At 42.2% G+C, this 19,133-nt stretch overlaps 2 protein-coding genes across 10 annotated transcripts in view; both read left to right on the top strand.

Moving 5' to 3' along the window:
- The first annotated feature begins 405 nt into the window (after window positions 1-405).
- oard1 (O-acyl-ADP-ribose deacylase 1) lies at window positions 406-3,950 on the top strand. 4 transcript variants are annotated; one of them, XM_069527507.1, is made up of 6 exons: window positions 406-508; window positions 614-744; window positions 830-1,023; window positions 3,338-3,395; window positions 3,506-3,618; window positions 3,727-3,950. In XM_069527507.1, exons 2-6 carry the CDS (start codon window positions 700-702, stop codon window positions 3,872-3,874), a joined length of 558 nt encoding a protein of 185 aa, XP_069383608.1. In that variant the 5' UTR covers window positions 406-508; window positions 614-699; the 3' UTR covers window positions 3,875-3,950. The 4 variants fall into 4 exon arrangements, with proteins under 4 accessions (XP_069383608.1, XP_069383609.1, XP_069383610.1 ...); XM_069527508.1 differs by having other exon boundaries at window positions 414-508; window positions 681-744; XM_069527509.1 differs by having other exon boundaries at window positions 427-508; window positions 610-744.
- A 302-nt stretch (window positions 3,951-4,252) lies between these two features.
- The window catches only part of LOC109635220 (synaptotagmin-2-like), a 54,786-nt gene continuing 39,905 nt past the window's right edge, over window positions 4,253-19,133 (top strand). For 3 of the 6 annotated variants that reach the window (XM_020096253.2, XM_020096256.2, XM_020096250.2), the window contains exons 1-2: window positions 5,351-5,491; window positions 5,593-5,656. The gene's annotated coding sequence lies outside the window, so the exon portion shown is untranslated. Of the gene's footprint in view, window positions 4,404-5,266; window positions 5,492-5,592; window positions 5,657-19,133 lie in introns of those variants that run through there. The other 3 variants (XM_069527495.1, XM_020096251.2, XM_020096252.2) reach the window with 3 other exon arrangements.

Here is a 19,133-nt window from a genome sequence, read left to right as displayed (position 1 = left end):
GGATCTCATCCTTATTTCCATCATAGCCCAGCACAACATTTACCTCAATGGAAATCTAATAGACAATTAAACAAATGCAGCTTTAAAAACGTTTCAGTATCTAAATAAATACCAAATTCACACCGTACGGTTACTTTCTTTAGATATTACATTTGGTCCAAAAGGTTTCAGGAAGAGTGAGTATGGACGACAGAGAACAGGTGAGGGTAATAGTAAGGTGTTTAAGGGATACAGGGTTTTTTCCACATCTATTCCTGTCACAGTCAATAGGAACAGAAGGTAGGGTGACAGATGTTTATAGTAAGAGTAGGGTGTAAAGTAGGATTGAGGATAAAGTATAATTATATGATATAATTATTATATTTGAAGGGATTTCGATTGTGAGTTTATTTAATGATCCGGAGCTGAAGGTGGCGGTAATGCGCCTTAAAAGCGACAGAAGAAGCAGCAGCAGCAGATGAAGCACTAGAAGAAGAACTAGATGAAGCAGGAGAAGCGACAAAACATCGTAAGTCTCATTTCGTATCTTTATATCAGTTTTATTCTGTCAGACATTTCTTATCATCCAGTCTGTGTTGATACCGAGGCTCGTTACTGACGCATGTTAAGCTAGTTTTGAAGTTTCCTATCAGACGTTGAATTGTCGCCGCTCGTAAATAAACGTCTCGCCTCACAACAAGTTCATTCTCACCGGGGACGATGTGGTCTGCGCCTCAGGAACCAGCTGCCACCTTGGAAATGAAGGTACAAGATCAGAGCTCATAGAGAACAGCTAACTTCCGGTGCAGGTGTTACACGTGTGTGTGTTGTTAACGGGCTTTAATCTCAGGGTGCGGTGCTGCCCCCTGTCGGTCAGTGTGCGGCAGCCGGCTGCAGCCTCCGCTATGTGACGGGGAACCTGTTCTCCAGCTGTGAGGACGAGGCTCTGGTTCACTGCGTCAGCGAGGACTGTCACATGGGAGCTGGGATATCTGTCCTGTTCAAGCGCAGGTTCAGAGGAGAAGCAGAGTTAAAGCAGCAGAATGAGTCAGACTTTTATCAAACCTTCATCTGCACAAACACTGTTGACATCCTCAGACCAGGACACTGACTGGCTTCCTGCTGCTTTAGCTGGAAAACCCCAGTTTACCTAAAGTACAAAGATTAGTTGATCACCAGGGATGAAGAGGGGATTATTAGTATTCGGTCACATAATATTTATTGTTCCTTAGTTGGTCTTCCTGCATTTTTTTCTATAAATATCACTGCAAATTGTGTTTATATTTGATTTTATATTTGGGTATGCAGGTGTAAGAGTTTGTATATATGTGTAAATTACATTATTTCTATTATTTATATTGTTTTTATTATAGACAATATAGAGCACAGGAAATCAATATATTTATAGATATATAGGAAGCTGGTTTAATATAAGATAATTATTAATTAATGACTTATGGAGAAGGGGTGAGATTAAATAAATTACAATATAATAAATAACAATAAATAATACATATAACAAATATCATTGTATAAATGTAACTTTTTCCTGTTTATATTTTTTTCACTTGTTTGTCTAATTTGTCGATATAAATAAGAATGAATGAATGAAAATAATAAAAATAAATAAAACAATAATAAATTGTTCTGGACTATCTTAGTAATAGTTTCCTGGGGCAGCAGCATTTCAGCTGCAGGCAGAGACTGGATAAATTGATTCCGGAGGGCCAGCTCGGTCCTGGGATACCTGCTTGACCCAGTGGAGGTGGTGGGGCTGAGGAGGATGGTGACAAAGCTGTCTAATGGACAGTCAGTCCCACCCCCTGCAGGACACCATCATCACTGGGCAGCTTAGATCAGTCGGTCTCTGAAGGACTCAGGTTTTTCACCTTTAAATTGTGCAATATACATCTTTGTCTGTGAAAATCTGTGAACACATGTCTCATGTGCAATCTCTTTCACTGTTCATATGTTCACACAATACATATTCTGTTAATAATTGTGTGTATTTCATATATTTCCCACATTTATAGGTTTTGCATGCTACTTATTACTTTACCAATGTCTATGTTTGATACCCTCTTGCTGTTGTAATGTTGTGAATTCCCCACTGTGGGACTAATAAAGTATTATCTTATCTTACTTTATCTTATCTTATCTTATCTTACATCACATCACCAAAATATGCCCAGGGGATAAAGGGAGTAACACCGGAAATATGTCCAAGGGGAAGGAAGAAAGGGGAAACATTTTTTTCCCCACAAAACAGAATTTATTAACAATATCGCAGAACAAAAACAAAAAGTGAAAAGGGCAACTGACATGACAAATAAATTCAATGTAACATAGCTCAAGTTAAACCAAAGTTAGAGAACAATATTCACCCTCCCAACAAAGGGAGTAACCTGTTGATCACAGTCACTCAGCACACGCAGACAAATTGTAGGTTCTCCAAAAGCTTTCAAGCTCCAGTACTTGATAACAATTCTGGCACAAGCATGAACCACCGCTTGGAGCAGAGCAGGGAGGAGAAGGGTGGAACCTGGATAGACGAGAGAAGAAAACACACTCTCATTACGTATTACCACCTCAGGTGCTCGATCCAGCCTATATATATATTTGGTTATGCCACATTTTATTAGTTAATTTAGCAATTTTTAAAGGTTCTTTTACTCATCTGTCTTGTCTGGGTTTTTATATCTTTGGTAATAGTTCTTGTTAAGCACTTTGTAACATTGTTACTAGATAAAAAAAGTAATATAGAAATCACATTAATGATTTGTAGTAGTGAGCTCCTAAAACGTTTGCACAGTTCTGTGTTCTGAGTGCAGGAGCTGGATGTTTCACCATCACATCACACTTATAATTATTCCTGTCTCAGCCCTGGTTGTGTTTCCAATCTGCTTCTCTGACATCACTTCCATAATTTTCATAATTTGTCGCCGTGCTTTCAGACCAGTTGTCAGTTCGTGTCCCTTTGTGCTCTTTATTCTGTGGACTTTTATCGTGTTACGTCTTAGTAGTGTTTTGCTTCCCTTCTGTCTTTTTCAGCGTTCATCGTAACTTCAGTTTTCCTTTGTGTTTGCACTTGGCTCTGTTTGCTTCTACCACCAGCCGTGACAACAGGAAAAATTTTCTTGATGTCTTATGCTTCATTAAGTTCACATTTATGTGAAACTCATGCTGACAAAATCTCCATTAGATTTTATAACAAACATCTGTGGGTTGAAACAGTTTTCTCCTGCGCTGTGTTAGTTTATAATGTTTCCCCCTCACCAAGGCATTGGTGTCGAAGATTTAGAGCCACTTATGTTTGTGATTTGTTTTTTATGTTTTTTATTGTATTTATCCAAACAGAGAAGGTGACAGGACAATGTGCTGTGCTGAAGAGAGACAGACGTTTCGTCTACTACTTGGTAAAGAGTTAATGCTATTTCTGTGGTTACTGATACACCCCTGGAAAAATTAAGGCTTGTTGAAAATACATTATTGTGTATATATTGTAATCCCTGTTATTTTATTGCAGATCACAAAGAAAAAGTTCAACCAAAAACCCACCTATGACAGCCTGACCCTGAGCCTGGAGGACATGAAGTCACACTGTGTGAAGAACAGAGTGACGAGAATATCAATGCCTCGGTTTGTCATTCATTTGTAATTTGTCAATTTTCTCAATTAATTTATTTGAATAAGTGTTGTTTCTGTGACTGTTCCAGTTAAACTGTGTTTTTCACCTCTGATCCACAGTATTGGCTGTGGCCTGGATCGACTGGAGTGGAGGAGAGTGTCAGAGATCCTGGAGCAGGTGTTCAAACACACAAACATCTCCATCACAGTCTACAGCCTCCCAGTGAAAGCAGAGACCACAGTGATGAAGGAAAACATGTGCAGATGATTGATGGAAATGTTTATTGTAATTATTTAGATCAAGCACTTTTATATTGAAATAAATATTCCCCTGTACACCAAAATACAAGTTTCCAGCTATTTAAAAACTTGTTCACACAGTTTTATCAACGTCTTTTCTGGTTTATTATTACAAATTGTCTTTCACAGCAGGATCTTAAAATATCTCTTTGTCTGCCCATTCAGCCACCAGGCAATTATGTTGTTGACTTAGCAAACGGTGTATTTGCATTTCTGTCTGGGCGTCATATAACTTTTAGAGTGCTCATTGAAGCATCTGCAGATGGTTGCGGGTATTGAATGGTCCATTATTGATCTATCTAATTGGGTATTGTACTTTAATGCAGCCGGGACATGGTGGATGGACCAGATGTGAGTTAAAAGACGGAGTGGCAGGGAGACTGACACCACAAAGTCAATCCCTCTCATCCATTTTCTCCAGGACCAGAAATCCTTTTAACATGTCACCAAACTAAAGTGGATGCCAGGGAGGGGATACCGCACCATCTCCAATCCAGGTGATTTATTAAAATAGTAGGATTAAATAATCTGAGTTAAAGGGGGGGGGGGGGGACTTCATGTGACCATGTTAAAGTGTGCACTTCAGCTCTTGTATAATGTGTAATTATCATAAACCTCAGCAGCATCGAGACAGTGAACAGGCTCAGCAGTTTGCTGTCTGTGACCCTCCCACTCTCCTTTGGGGCACTTTGAATAATTCATGAGGAAAAGGCATTAACCACTGCGGCTGCCTGCCCATTTTCTTCCCTGTATATCCAGGCTGGCTGGAAGACTGTACTTCAGCATCACTGCAACCAACCCCCCTCTCTCCTCCTCCTCTTCCTCCTCCTCCTCCATCCTTCCCATCCCCCTTCATGCCTGGCAATTAGACTCCTCACTGCAGCAGAGCCACCGAGCTACGCTGCAGTGAGTGCAGGGGAAATCGCCTTTCATCTGACCTGCAGTCACACCTCAACATGCTGCGGCTGGTGCACAAAATGCATCCAAATCTGCCCTCACTCCACCTAATAGCCGCCCCCTTGTCTCTTTGTTCCCAATGCAGCTTCTTCTGCTTGTCCCACTGCGGTCCACTGATTCGCCTCCGATGCTTTCCCCCACTCATTGCCATTCTCTCTCCCACATAGTCCTCCCCCACCTCCCCTGCTTCCCTCCTCCCTCTGTCCTCCATTCCTTTTTTTTTTTTTTTCTTTTCTTTGCTCGATGCGTATGAAATTGCAGAGCTCAGCATTCTTTTCCACAGGCACTTAGGGGAAAAAAGAGAGAGAGAGAGAGAGATGAGCTGGGGAGGACGGTTTCTGGTGCACCACATAACTGGCCCTCTTCCAATTAAAGAAGAGAGCTTATGTTATTGAAGAGCAGTTTAGCCAATCAGGAGGCAGTGCTAGGCAAAGACAGGAGGGGAACGCAGCAGAGCGAGTGGGCAAGAGGAAAGGGAAGAAAAAAAACTGCAGTGTGTGAGTGTGTGTAGTTTTTATCCCTCCCCTGAACAGATCTTTATCAATTTGGGTACTCCGGTCCTGGGGTACATTTGAATGGGTGTCTGTGTGTGTGTATGTGGCAGAGTTTACAGGAGGACAGAGTAAAGGTGTGTCCATGGGGCTGTGTTAGACTCCTGACTTATTCATTCTGAAACTGGAAATAAGAGAAAGTAAGAGGAGATTGATTATTTTTCTCTCTATCTCAAAGTGTCTCCGAGCCTGTGGAGAAAGGGAAGAGCGTGCTGTCCAGGAAAGAGCGACCTGCTTAGAAGGTAAGCAGCAACATTCTCCTCCTACTATTCAGGCATGATGGGTTTTAACACTTAAGAAGTTATTTGCTTTTTTTAGTTGGTGTTTGGCTCTTTTAGTCTCTCACATGTTATAATTTTTAGATATACATGTGGATTGGTACTTATAATGATCTCTTATGTTATACTTGTCAAAAAGAGCAGAGGGAGATGAGAGAAGGGGGAAGGTTAGTGCGGGACTCCCTGATGCTTCCAGGCAAGTTTCTGTGCACACGGTTCTCTAGTGCTGCAGTATCCCATTACATCCCTGAGCGTAGCTGCCTCAGCATCCAGGCAGAGCAACCCAAACCAGCTACCACCTCTCTGAGATGAAGATCACAGCTTAAACTTGTGTATTTATCTCTGGTTTGGGGAGAAGAGTAAAGTTTTATCCTTCACACACTGAATCCCGTGCGCTCCAATAAGCTCTGAGTGACTAAGAGACTACTGGAGCCCATTTTAGTTTTGTTGTGCATGCTCTCATTGTGTATTCCGCGTATCGGTGTGGTTAGATAACAGATTGAATTGGCCCCGATAGCGTTTTGAGCCTGGTGATGAGTTTTTGTTTTGTTTATCCGGTGTTCTGGGACTTCCTTCAGTCTAAACCTGCACCGATAGTGGGCTCTCTGATTGGCTGATCAAGGATTACTGATGACAGTGTAGCAAAGAAAGAGAAGAAATAATGCTATCATGTCTGTGAGCAATTACTGGGGTATTTATACACTTTTCATAATTTTGATACGAGCTCAAACAGCACGGCTAAAATAAAGTGAAGCTTTGTTTGATTACAGCAAAGGTCTGGTGATAACATATGTGTTTTTTCCACTGTGCATTAATTATCGCCTTTCTTCAGGCGCGTTCACAGTTTATTTGTTACATCCCACTGTCTTTTTTTGGAAGTCTGACCTTCATCATTTGTGAATGAAGATTTCATACTGTCCAGCAGTGGGCACTGTGTGTTTTCTCTGCTGGAAGAAGCCTGCAAACACTGGCCTGCTGCAGAATGGGAGGAAAGAACGGATGGACCTGGTGTGTGTGTGTGTTTTGTGTGGGCACACTGAATAGCGATGGGCCAGACAGGATAAAGAGTACAGTATGTACCGGTGTATTCATATTACATGGACTTAAGGTTAATAATCCTCATCCTCACCTAGTAGATGAAATTAAATGAACCTATCCAGCTCTGATGAACCCGGTAACTGGTTTTAAATAGTGTTTCAATTATTTAACACTGAGTTACATGCAGGGATGAGGGGAGGGCCGCTGAGGAAACGTTAACTGTTTCAGCACCATGGACAGAGCACAGACTGCTAACATGAGCTTCCCTCAAATCGTTTCATGCAAATCAGTTTAAGAAATGAAGGTTAGAGGTTTGAGTTTAAGGCAAAGCTAATTCTTCTAGCTATGTCTTGGCAGGTGACCTAATAAACCACCTGGCTTTTCACATTTCCAACTCCTCATCTGATATTGCAGTTGCCTGTGCACATCTGTTCTTTGGCTTCCAGCTGATGACGTGAAGAAAATACTTTTCATTATTCATGTGTCTCTCCTTTTCTAGAACACTGTCCATCTTAAAGAGAGCCATGTTTCTGCAGAAATGCTGAAAACTTAGCTTGTAGCGGTTGTCTTTTAAAAAGCTCTGCACTGTCCTTGTCTCTCAGTAACATGACTTTATGCTCCAGGTGGAAGCGTCAGCACTGTGCTTTTGTTCTACTTTCCTTTTCACTTCAAAACGCCAGGCTGGGGGATGAAACTGACTGTAGCCACACAAACATCCAAGTTCGACACCTGCCTTTTTCACACCCATTTGATAATATCATTAAAATAGCTTTATGTATGCAAGTAATTCATTATGTTCCTCATTAATCATTTTTAAAACCACCAAGGAGGTGTTGCAAAAGACAGCAGTGTTGGATCGGTTAAATCGGTGAAATGTAAAAAAAGATATGTAATGGCTGCGGTCCATACATTTCAGACACCTGCTGTGACACAAAGCTTTGTTTCATGACATGGTTGAGAGTGATCAGCCAAAGTGTCTCTGCAGGAAGCAGCCAGCATACTGGGAGACTCGTTCAGACAGCGATCATCAGAAGTCGCAGCTCTAATGGGAAACCTAAATGAGACCCCTTGCTGTTGCCAAGAATTATCCAGTATCCCTCTTTATGATAGAAACAGAATGTAAGGCATGGAGGGGGTTTAACTCATTAGATCTTAAAGCTGATTTAAACAGTCAGACCTTTGATTTAAGCTTTATTCTGTGATCTAGCATTGCATGTACAGTTTGATATTTTGCTTCTAAATGCTGGGAAAGCATTGGTGGTGCTACATGCATATTTCCCTTTCGATGTTTTTAAATGTGTAGGTTTTATACTGAAACTCTTTCTAAGGATTTTTGCCTTTTTTTGAGGAAGTGAGCAGCTGTTGGGCTCGTCATTGCTCATCCTCCCTGGTGTACAACACCCTCTGTCCCAGGCTGTGCGACACGTGTGCCCCTGTAAATGATGCTGTAGGCAACATTGCACAGCAGCAATGGCTTTCACCGTGACATTTACAGTCAGCAACAATCCCAAAAACTCAAAACGATCATGATGAGAGGAGGAGATACTGTGAAAACTCATCAAACCCGAAAGAAAAAGTGTTGCTTCTGAGTTGAGTAGGTTGTAGAGATAAAAATAGAGGACATTGCAGATGTTTGAGGTAAGCAGACCCTCTTGTCGATCTTAGAATGACACCTTGATAAATACAGTGAAGTGTGGGAAGGACGGTGTTTGTGCCAGGAAGGAAAAGGGCATTTTAACATACACTCCAGGAAAAGGTTACAGGATTTTTGTACATGTACATATTTCATTAAATGTGTTTTCTAATCGTGAATGTGAGCAGCAAAGGGAAGGGTGGTTGAAATGAAGAGACAGTGTTTGACACGTTCCGAGCGTGGAGGAAGAATTGGCACGAAAAAGACAAAAGCAATGAGGAGAAAGTGAGGAGAGGAAGGCAAGAGGAGTGATACAGGAATGGGCGAGAGATGGAGCGAGAGATTGAGAGATTGTCAGAGGCAGAGCAAGAATGGAAGAGAGTGGGTGTGCATCGCAGAGCTACGAGCACTGCAGTACATTGCAGTGCCCAGCCCCCGCTGTGTTCTCTGCTTGCCATCCGGTTCCATGCACTGAAAAGACCCCTGCAGCAGCGCAGAGGGCTGCCTGCTGATCAACAGCAACCTTTCAAAGAGCGCCTGACCTGCCGTCGTGCATTCTGGACGTCTCATGATGGCACAGATTTTGAAGCAGCGATGGCGACACGGTGCTCAGGACAAAAAACAGCCGACCTGCGCCTGCCAACGCATTGTCATGTAGAGAGAGGGAGTATTCACTTCACACTCCCCCTGGATTATGTAAGCGTATAACACATTCACTTTGCTCAATACCAGCTGATGATCCCACCTTCCTGTGTTTTCCTCATTGGGAACATCTGCCATGCTGTTTGCTTTGTTCCAGAGGTAGCGCCTTTGCAAACACGGACGGACACTCTATTGAACTTAATGAGAACAATAGGGAGGCAAACAGCATGTGCTCTTAAATAGCTTGTGTGTTTGTGTCCCCGTGCTTTGACATTTTGTTGATGATGCCCTGTGTGGCGAATAAGAAATAATGATCCCGCGGTATAACTTCATCTGATGCAGGCACACGTGAAAGAAAGCCCACAATTTATGCAGCTCAAAGTCAGGCAGTGTTACAGTGTGCCTGAATGACTCACACAGGGGAGCCTCACACTTAAATTGTGTTAGATTAATTATACAGCCAAGCCATACTATCTCTCCCATCCCACGCAAACACACACACACGCATGCAGATGTGAAATAAATCTTAATCATATAAAAAAAGCTCCAGGAAACGAAGGAGAAGCTTGTTTCTGCTTCCATAAACAGTTGTTGCGTTTCTATCCCACTGCCCGCCTGGGGGTGTGGACGGCTGAAGCGTGAGAGCTTCCCTCGTTGTGTGTTCCCTGGTTTCCCTCCACTTTGCTGATGTGGCTGATTCAGATTGCAAAGCGTGGACTCTCCCTGCTTCCTGTGACAAGGTCTGATCGCGTCTCTCGTCATGTTCGGAGGGAGTGGAGTCAGTTACACCTTGCCAGAGACGTGTCCGAGTCGTAAAGGGTGTTTTCCTCCGCACATCAGACTGAATTTGATTCTGATTTGTACTGAAATTATCACCAGGCTTTGAAAATGATTTAAAAAAAATATGCTGAAATTGGATCATACTGTAACGTAAGACTCATAATCATAAACCAATTTGTATCTTCTCTTTCAGGCATCAGCTTCATTATACTGAAATATAAATTGTTTTCATTTCATTAACCTGCATTTCGCATGTGTGGTGTTTGAAGTGAACATTTAACCTTGCAACATCTCATAAACAACAGCTGCAGTCCCATCCTCAGTCCATGCATTTGCAGGGTAAATACATAGTGGATGGTTGAGAACGGAGCCGTGAAGAGAAAACGAGAGAGACTCAGGTTTGTGTGTGTGACAGAGATGGAGAGAGTGGGAGAAAGCGGCAGAGTATTGTAGTGTGGGTGAGCTGCAGTAGGGATTTGGAGTGCTGCATTGAGCTGCATAATTAATGTTAAGAGGGTGGAGCTAAAGGCGGAGATAACTTGCTATGAGGAGCGAGCCGCTGCAACACTGCCAGAAGCAGGGCCACCTCTTTTTTATTTAAAATGTGGAATCGCTGCTCAGGAGGCAGAAGGAGCAAAGAGCAGTAAATGGAAATGATATTTTCGTGCAGGACCAGGGAGGTTCGCTTCATTTTTTTTTTTTTCTTGGTCCAGCTCGGTGTCTCTGTCCCATCTGTTCCCTCGGCCCTCAAAGCCAATCACTCTCCACTGAGCTGCGTACCACAGCCAAATGCCTCACTGCTGTCTCCCCAGCTCTGTTAATCATCCAATTTGTAGCAGAGCCTCCTCCTATATGACACATCTGGTGTAACTCTCATCTGGTCTGTCTGTGCTGGACCATGAGGAGGGAGGAGGAGTGGCTTTAATCTGTGGGATGCTGTTATATTTATAGTTATATCTTCTCCACAGATTTCATGTTATTGTGCAGTTTGTGTTGACGGCTTATAAGAGGAAACACAATCTTACATGAGACCTGCTGCTTTTGAAGAAAATCTTCTGGTTCTCACCTGTTTTATTTTTAAACTGCTGCATCAGAGACATCTGCCTATTCAGCCTTCAATTCAGGTCACACGTACACAGCAATGTGCACATGCATGCACGTGCATTTGACAAAGCTGCAGTCACAGTCTCTCTTGGATGTGAGTACATGTTCATGGAAGCACGTATTCAGGCTTTTGTATGTTCCTGTTAGTCTCCAGTGCTGTCAGAGCTCAGGAACCTGTGTCGCTCCTCTGTCTCCAGGGCGCTAATGCCTGGCCGGTGACCACATCTCCATCGCACTGCTCTGCTAGCACCCCTGTCACCTAACCTCATCATCACTGTGGCTGTTCTGAGGTCCCGACATGTATTCTGCTGCAACATGGCCAGCCTTCATGTGACTGCTTTACAGTAAAGCTCTGCAAAGTGTTTTTCATATTTAGTTTTTTATTTTTGTGCATTATACTAAAAGCTGTGTCGCTCTTTTAACCTTTTACAAGAAAATCTTTAAGAATATGCAGCTAAAACCTGCTGTGAAAAGGCGATTGACTCCTTCCACCTTGCGAGTGCACAACATTTCTGGTGTGTCACATTTGACCTCACAAACACACCGGAAAACAAGATTAGTAAACAGCAGAAAGAGGCATGGAGGCTAGTGAATATATGTATGACTATGCGGTGACGTTTTAAAAGAAAATATCTTTTACTTCAGTCTCTTCAGCCTCTATTCCACCTGAACAATGGTGGAAAGCTGCTTGAACGGAGAAGGATGCATTTAGAGGCAGAGATTTGCAGAAGTTACGGATGGAGCCATCATTGCCTCCATGATAGCTATTGTTGAAAGTGAAGGGGCGGAAATGAATCCATCCACTCTGGTGTCATGTTTCCGTCACTGCTGTCGGGAGCTGGAGCCGATTAATTCCTGTGACCACTGCGGAGTCATTCGACCAATGTCCTCCTGAAGACAAAAGTTAGTGGGTGTTACTGGGTATTTCGTCTTGTGTGAAAAGGAGGTTTTATTTGGATGTGTTTGCCAGAAGATACTTTTGGGATCTGTCCTTGTCAAAAAGGCTGAGGGAGCACGCAGAGGCATTTGAGATGCACCCCGTGTCGGCTCCAAGCTTCTCTATACACAGTGAGGAAGCAGATAATGACTGCAGTTTCATTTCAGTCCCCCCACAGCAACAAAATCACACTTAAATTACAACCTCAACATTATCTGCTGCAAGTAAAGGCTGATGCAATTTAACCTTGAAGGTGGAAGCCACAGAAAGATACAAGGAGCATCGTGTAGCTGTGACGTGTTTGGATGCAGGGATTTAATCTGTCTAAATAATCACGGTGGACTTTATGATAGCCTGCCAACTGATGTCTTAAAAACATATCTTCAGGATCTTTGTGTGTTTAAAATGTAGTTCAATGGTTTTGATTGTATTTTTTCCTCTTCCGAGCCTAAAAGGCATCAGACAGCAAAAAGCTCAGAAAAACAACACAGAGCCTCATTAAATATATTTTTTTTTGTCCCCTGAAATCTTGGAAATGATGAGACGTTTTCTCTTTTCCTCCCCTCTCTGTTCCCAGGGGGTTTTGCAGTGGGAGAGCTAAGTTGCCATTTCTTTGTGTTGCCAAGTGAGAATCTGCCCATCTGACATTCAGAACGCTTGGAGCGGTGCAAACATCAACAGAAACCTTGAAAAAAAAAAAAAAATCCTTTCTCCTGCTTTAAAATAAACTTCTGCTTTGAAATCCTTCTGAGTGAAACGTCTTGAAATGAGAACAAACTGCACTCTGATGTCGAGGGGAATTTTATAATTTTGTCGTTCCATGCAACCTGCAAGCTTCTGTGATCTGTGCCGTTTGTTTGTTTATAAATCAGAGGAATACAAGGACTTATGATTTTCATTAGAGCAACATTGTGCAATGAAATATCAGCCAAGAACCAGAAATAAGGAGAAGGCAGAGAGAGGAGGAAGCGGAATACTTAAGCTGTGTGAGTAGGTGCTCAACATGAAGGCTGCTGCTTTTCTCTTTGAGTTTTTTGAGGCCAGTGTGCAGACGAAGGACACAGCATACAGAATTTTAAAACATCTCTGTGGGTTCTAACAGCAGTGCTGTGACATTTCTTCTGCTATGACTGAGGGACGACAAAGAAGAACAGAATCAAAGGAGAAGTACGGTTATATGTGCTTTTTACATGGTGGACAAAAAGGCTTTTGTGCTTCTGACATGAAGAATTTTGTGAACAACAAAGTAAATGTAAACTTGACTTTTGGATGAAGAATATTCAGGAGTAAGTAAAATAACATGAAGATAATTTAGTTTGGATTGTTGTTGTGCAGTTTCTTCACACAGCTCTGACCTCCAGCAGGATTCTACACTTTCTTTTATGACTTCAAGGTAAACTGTGCACGATTTGTCAGTTGCTGTTTGATAACACACCATTCAAGGTTGGCCCCTCCTCCCTGCCTCAACGAGAAAGAGAGAGAGGTGGTCGAGCAAGCTAGAGAGTGAATGAAGAGAGGAAGTGATGAGGACAAATAAGTGCGTCAAGGAAACAAAACAATACGATGTTTTCTTATTGTTTCACTGTGCCCACGTTCTTAAATGGGTAGTTCACCCAAAAATGTAAATTCACTCATTATTTACACACCACTCTCTGGGTGGAGGGGGGGGGGGGGGGTGAAGTGTTTGAGTCCAAGAAACACTTTCAGGGGTAAACAGCGTTGCAGCCAAATCCAATATAATTGAAGAAACTGGGGACCGTTTCATCAAATGTTAAAAAACCAACAGAATTGAACATAAAATGTCTCCGTGCTGCTCGTGTGGTGTCATCCCAGTGCCACAGCTCAGAATGACTCGTGATTGGTTGCAAGATGGAAGCACCCATTTCCTGGGTATTTTGGCTTCTGTGGGAGGAAATAGAGACACGTCGTCCATCTTATTTACAGTCTGTGGATGTTACCCACCTGCTGTCCAAAGGTTGCACCTAAAAAACACGACAAAACAAAGAAAATACAGTGCAGGGTCTCTCCAGATAAATACACCAGTGAGGCATAAGTGAAGTTTGAGTGGGGTTACTTTTGTACGAGTCTATACTCCAAGGTACGTCCTGTGAGTGGCAGGTTACTTACGGTGCTTTGTAAAGCAGAGGGTCCGCAGAGTGTTGAGCCATCCACTTCACTCGTTCTCTGCTCAGGTCATTGTGCTGCTGCCAGTCCCAGAATAAAGGGTTCCATCAAACCTGTTTTGCATCGCAAAGTCGTATCAGTAACAAAGAGAAACCATCGTAAACTAATCCAACTTCTTTGGGTGTTAAAAAGAGTGAGGGATAATTGTGTTTTCACGGTGTGTGCCAGCCAAGTTGGAGAAATCTCGTAGATTCGATCTCTCCCAAAAGAGAGTATTGACTTGACGTTGGTTGGCAACTCCAAGAGCAGGATGGAGAGTTGCAGAATTGATTTCTGAAATAGTTGGACTTTGGAGAAAGGACACGATATTTATTGTACTGTATTGATCAAAATAATGACTTGCTTCCTTTTGTCTAGCTCTATAAACCCCCTCACAGCAGTGCTATCTGAAGAGCAGTTTGCAAATTATTATTTTTGCAATCTTCATTCGCATCTGGAGAGTTTTCCTCAATGATCACTCAAAGCCTCATGATGCAGAGATCCACATCGGATACTGTCTGAACAACTTTGTGCTGGTCAAATAAGGATGCTCTGTGAGTGTTAGCATGGCTGTGTTAATCGCCAAAAGCTTGCATGAGAGTGGTTGAATAATATCTGAGAGCTCAGGAGGAGAAATAGGTAAACAAAAGTAGAGGTATCAAGAAGCCACTGCATTGGCCTTGTATCCTGCTCTCTGCTGGAGGGGACTGTGCACTAATTGGAAGCATTAGTGAATCGTGACGGTCAGAGAGTCTCATTTTTCTCTCGATGTTACTTTAGTGAGTCAGCAACAGGAATTCTTTACATTTTGCTCTCTGCATTACTTCGTCTCTCATTTTTAGACATCGCTGTCACAGTGATTAATGAAATTCCATTGGCCAAACAGGAAACACACAAACCTTTGTGTCACTCAGGGATCTTTGTCTATCTCTGAAAGGCCAGCGCAGTGTTCGCTCTTATTATCTGCTGTCACTGGTCTTCAGGATTTTAAGCCTCACATTCATCATATGTGTCCGTCACACTTGAATTCTCAACAGCCAACGCTGGACACACAAGCCAATTGTCCAAACATGACAGTGTTCATGACAGGAAACCAGCACTTCGTTGAATAAATACGCTTTTATGTCCAAATTAGAATGAAATATCAGTTGGCCTTTTTGTTCACCACTGGTAGAAATAGTGTCATCAAATTGTTTGTCCAACCCATCGCAGCAGAGCGGTGGTCTTCATCTAACAGTATCTACAGGGTAAGGTGCTAACTAACTTTTCAAATACATTGCTGGATATTAAATATATTTACAGTATATAGAAGAATATCAGGGGATATATGAGGATTTTTTAATCCCTAAAACCTGTATTCGCCATCGCCCCTAAAATCCAGTTGTGGTCGTGCTCTTATCCAAACCTACAAACTATCGCTGATTTACTCATGATGAAGTTTAATGAAACATTAAAAAGTTTGCATATCCTGTTTAAAAGTCATGGAGACAGAAACTAATAAACAATGCCATCCAGAGACTACATGCTTCATCATTTCCTTCACCAAATAACTCAATGCACCAAAGTAAGCTACACCAACCTATCCGCCTATAGCACAAAAAGATTCTCAATGTGTTTCTGTGAGTCATCTGCAGATCCTTTGCAGAGAAGAGCCTCTGTGGCTTTCAAACTGACAGACTGGCAGCACTCTAGCCTGTATTTTTCCTTATGGAACCCTGTGAGTGTGCATCCCTATGTATTCTCTGCTGTTATGTAAACCCGACTGCTGTAGAGAGTCTTTCAATGCAGTGCTGGGCACCGTTTATCTAGGACATGGCTGGTTTGTGCCCCCTCATTGAAGTGCATCAAAGAGCTGTGAAAGCCAATTTGATGTTTAGCTTTTTCTTTCCTCTCTCATTTACTTTCTCACAAAACTGTCCTTGACACAGTGGGCAATAATTCAGTTCGATGTCCCGCCTCGAGAAGTAGACTGGTGGCGCAGGGTCAAAGCAGTCACCCACTTCTACTGCATAGATCAGCTCCGGTTTGACCGTGTGTTCCAGCAAACACAACTGACTCTGGAGGTGGGCGGGAAGCATTAACTCGTCATGGCACCAGCGACTTCTACTGGTCAGTTAAGTGTAGTCGGATCTACACCCAATGCATTGTGTGTCAAATTATAAGTATGGTCGCCTTTTAATTGCATCATATCCACTGACTCTGCCTGTCTCTGCTGAACCTTCTGAGGCGTGAGACAAAGAAAAAACTTCTAGCCAATCATAAATATTCACGGCCGTTTAATGACGCTTTCAAACATGACCTCATCAATATCAACATCGACGTAATTTGCACCTGAGTCCCGTCAGGTAGATTTTCATCAGTAGTGGTGGTGAAGACAACAACTCCCATGATCCCTCACTGCTTCACAACGTCATCAATTGGTCTTTTGTTATTGTTTTGATTGAGAGACCCCTGAAATGTATTTGAGCGTACTGACACAACCCTTGAATTATGAGCTGACGTATGTTGTTAGATCTAAAATAAAAATTCTTGAATGTAAATTAGCAGAACCAGAAAGGGTCTTTTCTCAGCCGGGCTCCATCCCAGCTGAGAAGCTCGTCTTCTGACCCCACTTAGGCTGGGTTTCCTCAGCGCATCAGCTCAGTGAGAAATGACTCGGGACTTATTGCTGATTGTGTTGCTCTCAGTGTGACAGCAGAATGGACGTGTACAGGGCCATTATAGAGTGATTCATACATACATTGAAATTGAAATTTCCTCCTTATCTAGTCGCCGGCATGCGGCTGAAAAGTTTAAGAATCTCTTTACAAACGTTTGCTTCATTTTTGCAGCCTCACCATTTTCAGATTCAGAAGAAATTAATCCAAATTGGAAAAGTTAAGCTTCAATAGAGGTTAAATAAACTGAGCGTTATGTGTTGGTGCACATTTAAAACAGCTTGTGCTGCCAGTTAAGCTGCCACTCTTTGTGTTGTTTTTTTTCGGACAATCAGTAGGTGCAAAACTTAGCCCATGATTTCTGTAGCATTTATAAAATGAAAAATGCAGGCTTGGCAATTTGTTTGTTTTTTGTTTCCCCTTTGGTTTTAGACACAGGATGAAAAACAGAGAGAAAATCACTGTGAGGTTAAAAGGAAATAAATAAAATAAAATTGACAATTTTTCTTATTTGGTCTGAGCGACTGAATAATAAAGAATCATCAGTTCATTTTTTATATAGAAGGAAAATGCAAGTGAAATAGGTAAAAACAATAGGACACTGTTGTGTGCTCCTGTCACATCTTTGTTTAATCATATACATTTGTATTCATAAGATATATGATACATATGAGAGTGGTTTTGCTTCAGGTAACTGCAGGGAGACTGTGAGGAGAAATGGAGCACTCACACAGTGACACTGGGAAATGTGAACACAAATAATTAGACTGGTCATTCTTTGACTGAGTGAATGACAAACCACAATATTGAGTGTGACGCACAGAATAACTGATAATTAACAGCATAATGAGAATTCACAGTGACTTGGTTCCTGTCAAATATCTGCAGTCGGGGACAAAATGCAGTTTTCCTGAAAACTGTGGTGATTATATGTTTCTTGATTTTCTATTGGATCAGTAGCTCTTTGCAAGAAACCGAACTATAAAGACAGTTAATCAAACCTACCACACAAACATGAACTAAAAGAAGCCGAGTTTGATTTGAATTATTCAGTTTCTCACACATTATATTCTTTTCTGTTTTTAGAAAATGGTTTCCAGATGTTTCAATCAGATATCGTGGGGATTTCTGTTGTTTATTTGTCCAGAAATTGTCAGTTACATTGTTGGTCTGCAAACAGAATCCATGGCTTTATCAGCGACTACTCAGTTGTCAGACATGCCCGCCCTTAGCCCTAAAATACGAAGACGTTGCATTATTGAAGTCAGACAACGGGACATTTTGTCTCCGGTGGAAGTTCAGCTTTGAAAACCCGACCAGGGTGAAGGAGCCAAAGACGGGAGTGAGAACCCCTTTCCAACATCCCCCCTCATATGGGTGTTCAATTTTTAATGAGAGATTTTTTTTAGACTCTTTTCACATCCTTTAGCCCAGGTGAAACTCACAAGATGGATACAGAAATATCACACAGCTAGTGTGAGCTGGTGTGATATTTCTGCACCTTGTGATATTTGTCTCTCGCTTACGGTTCATAAAAATGTGACACGGGTTCATATAGACCGAAACACATTGAACCTGCACTTTGTACTCCCTGATCCACAATGGAAATCAACCCAGATTCAAGGATCAATGTGTTTCTGCACTCCCCTGCACGCCGCAACTGACGCTGCTGACAAGCACCAGATGGTGTGCTATACAGTGATTTACTGCTGCATAGCCGGGGGTGCAGTACTTTTTGTGAGCCTCTCTCCTCCTGAATAATTGATAGAATACTGTCACTTGGCTGTGTAGGATTTCACATATTGTCAATTGAGTGGAAAGATTTGGCGACTGTTATGCGTTTCTTCAAGGGTTTCTGGTTTTTAATTGTTGGGGCCTTATCGCACATCTGTCGGGTGCAGTCAGAGGTAGAGATTATTGTTATTTTTATGGTAAAAACCTGATTTAATGCAATGTAGCAGTCAGACTGCTCCCTATAAACCTATGATTGTTTAGCTGCAATAAAAAGGACAGACAAAGGAGGGATTTAACTTTTGGAGTGACATTGTAAATCACTTAAAAGTTTATACAACCGTTGACATGGTCATACCTCAGTTATCTGTCGTAGTAAAGACATCAGATGTGTTGGAACTGTTGTTTTGTTCCTGGTTCTTACGAAGCAACTACATGATTGGGCGCTGCAGTGGCTGCAGTTTTAGAAGTGACACTCAATAGCCCACCTTTCCAAATTGTTTTGCTTCCCTTGTTAGCTGTGCAATTTCATGGGCTGATACAAAAGACCCAGGGTAAAGAGTTTGGCTCTTTTGGAGAATTCATCAAGCGTTCTTTCCAAGAACAAAGGCAAACTGCAGTAACGTTTTCCAGCCAAGTCCAGACACTGTTTGTGTTTTCTAGCCAGCAGCTGACTCTCACTGTCATGTGAGACGGTTCCACTGCAGCACTGGGTATTTCCTAGCTGGTTTACTTTGGGCTTGGTGCAGGCTCCTC

The sequence above is a fragment of the Paralichthys olivaceus genome, chromosome 6, assembly GCF_024713975.1.
Source record: "Paralichthys olivaceus isolate ysfri-2021 chromosome 6, ASM2471397v2, whole genome shotgun sequence".
NCBI lineage: Eukaryota > Metazoa > Chordata > Actinopteri > Pleuronectiformes > Paralichthyidae > Paralichthys > Paralichthys olivaceus.
The sequence above is the reverse complement of the archived record's forward strand: the minus strand, read 5'-3'. Positions and strand labels throughout refer to the sequence as shown.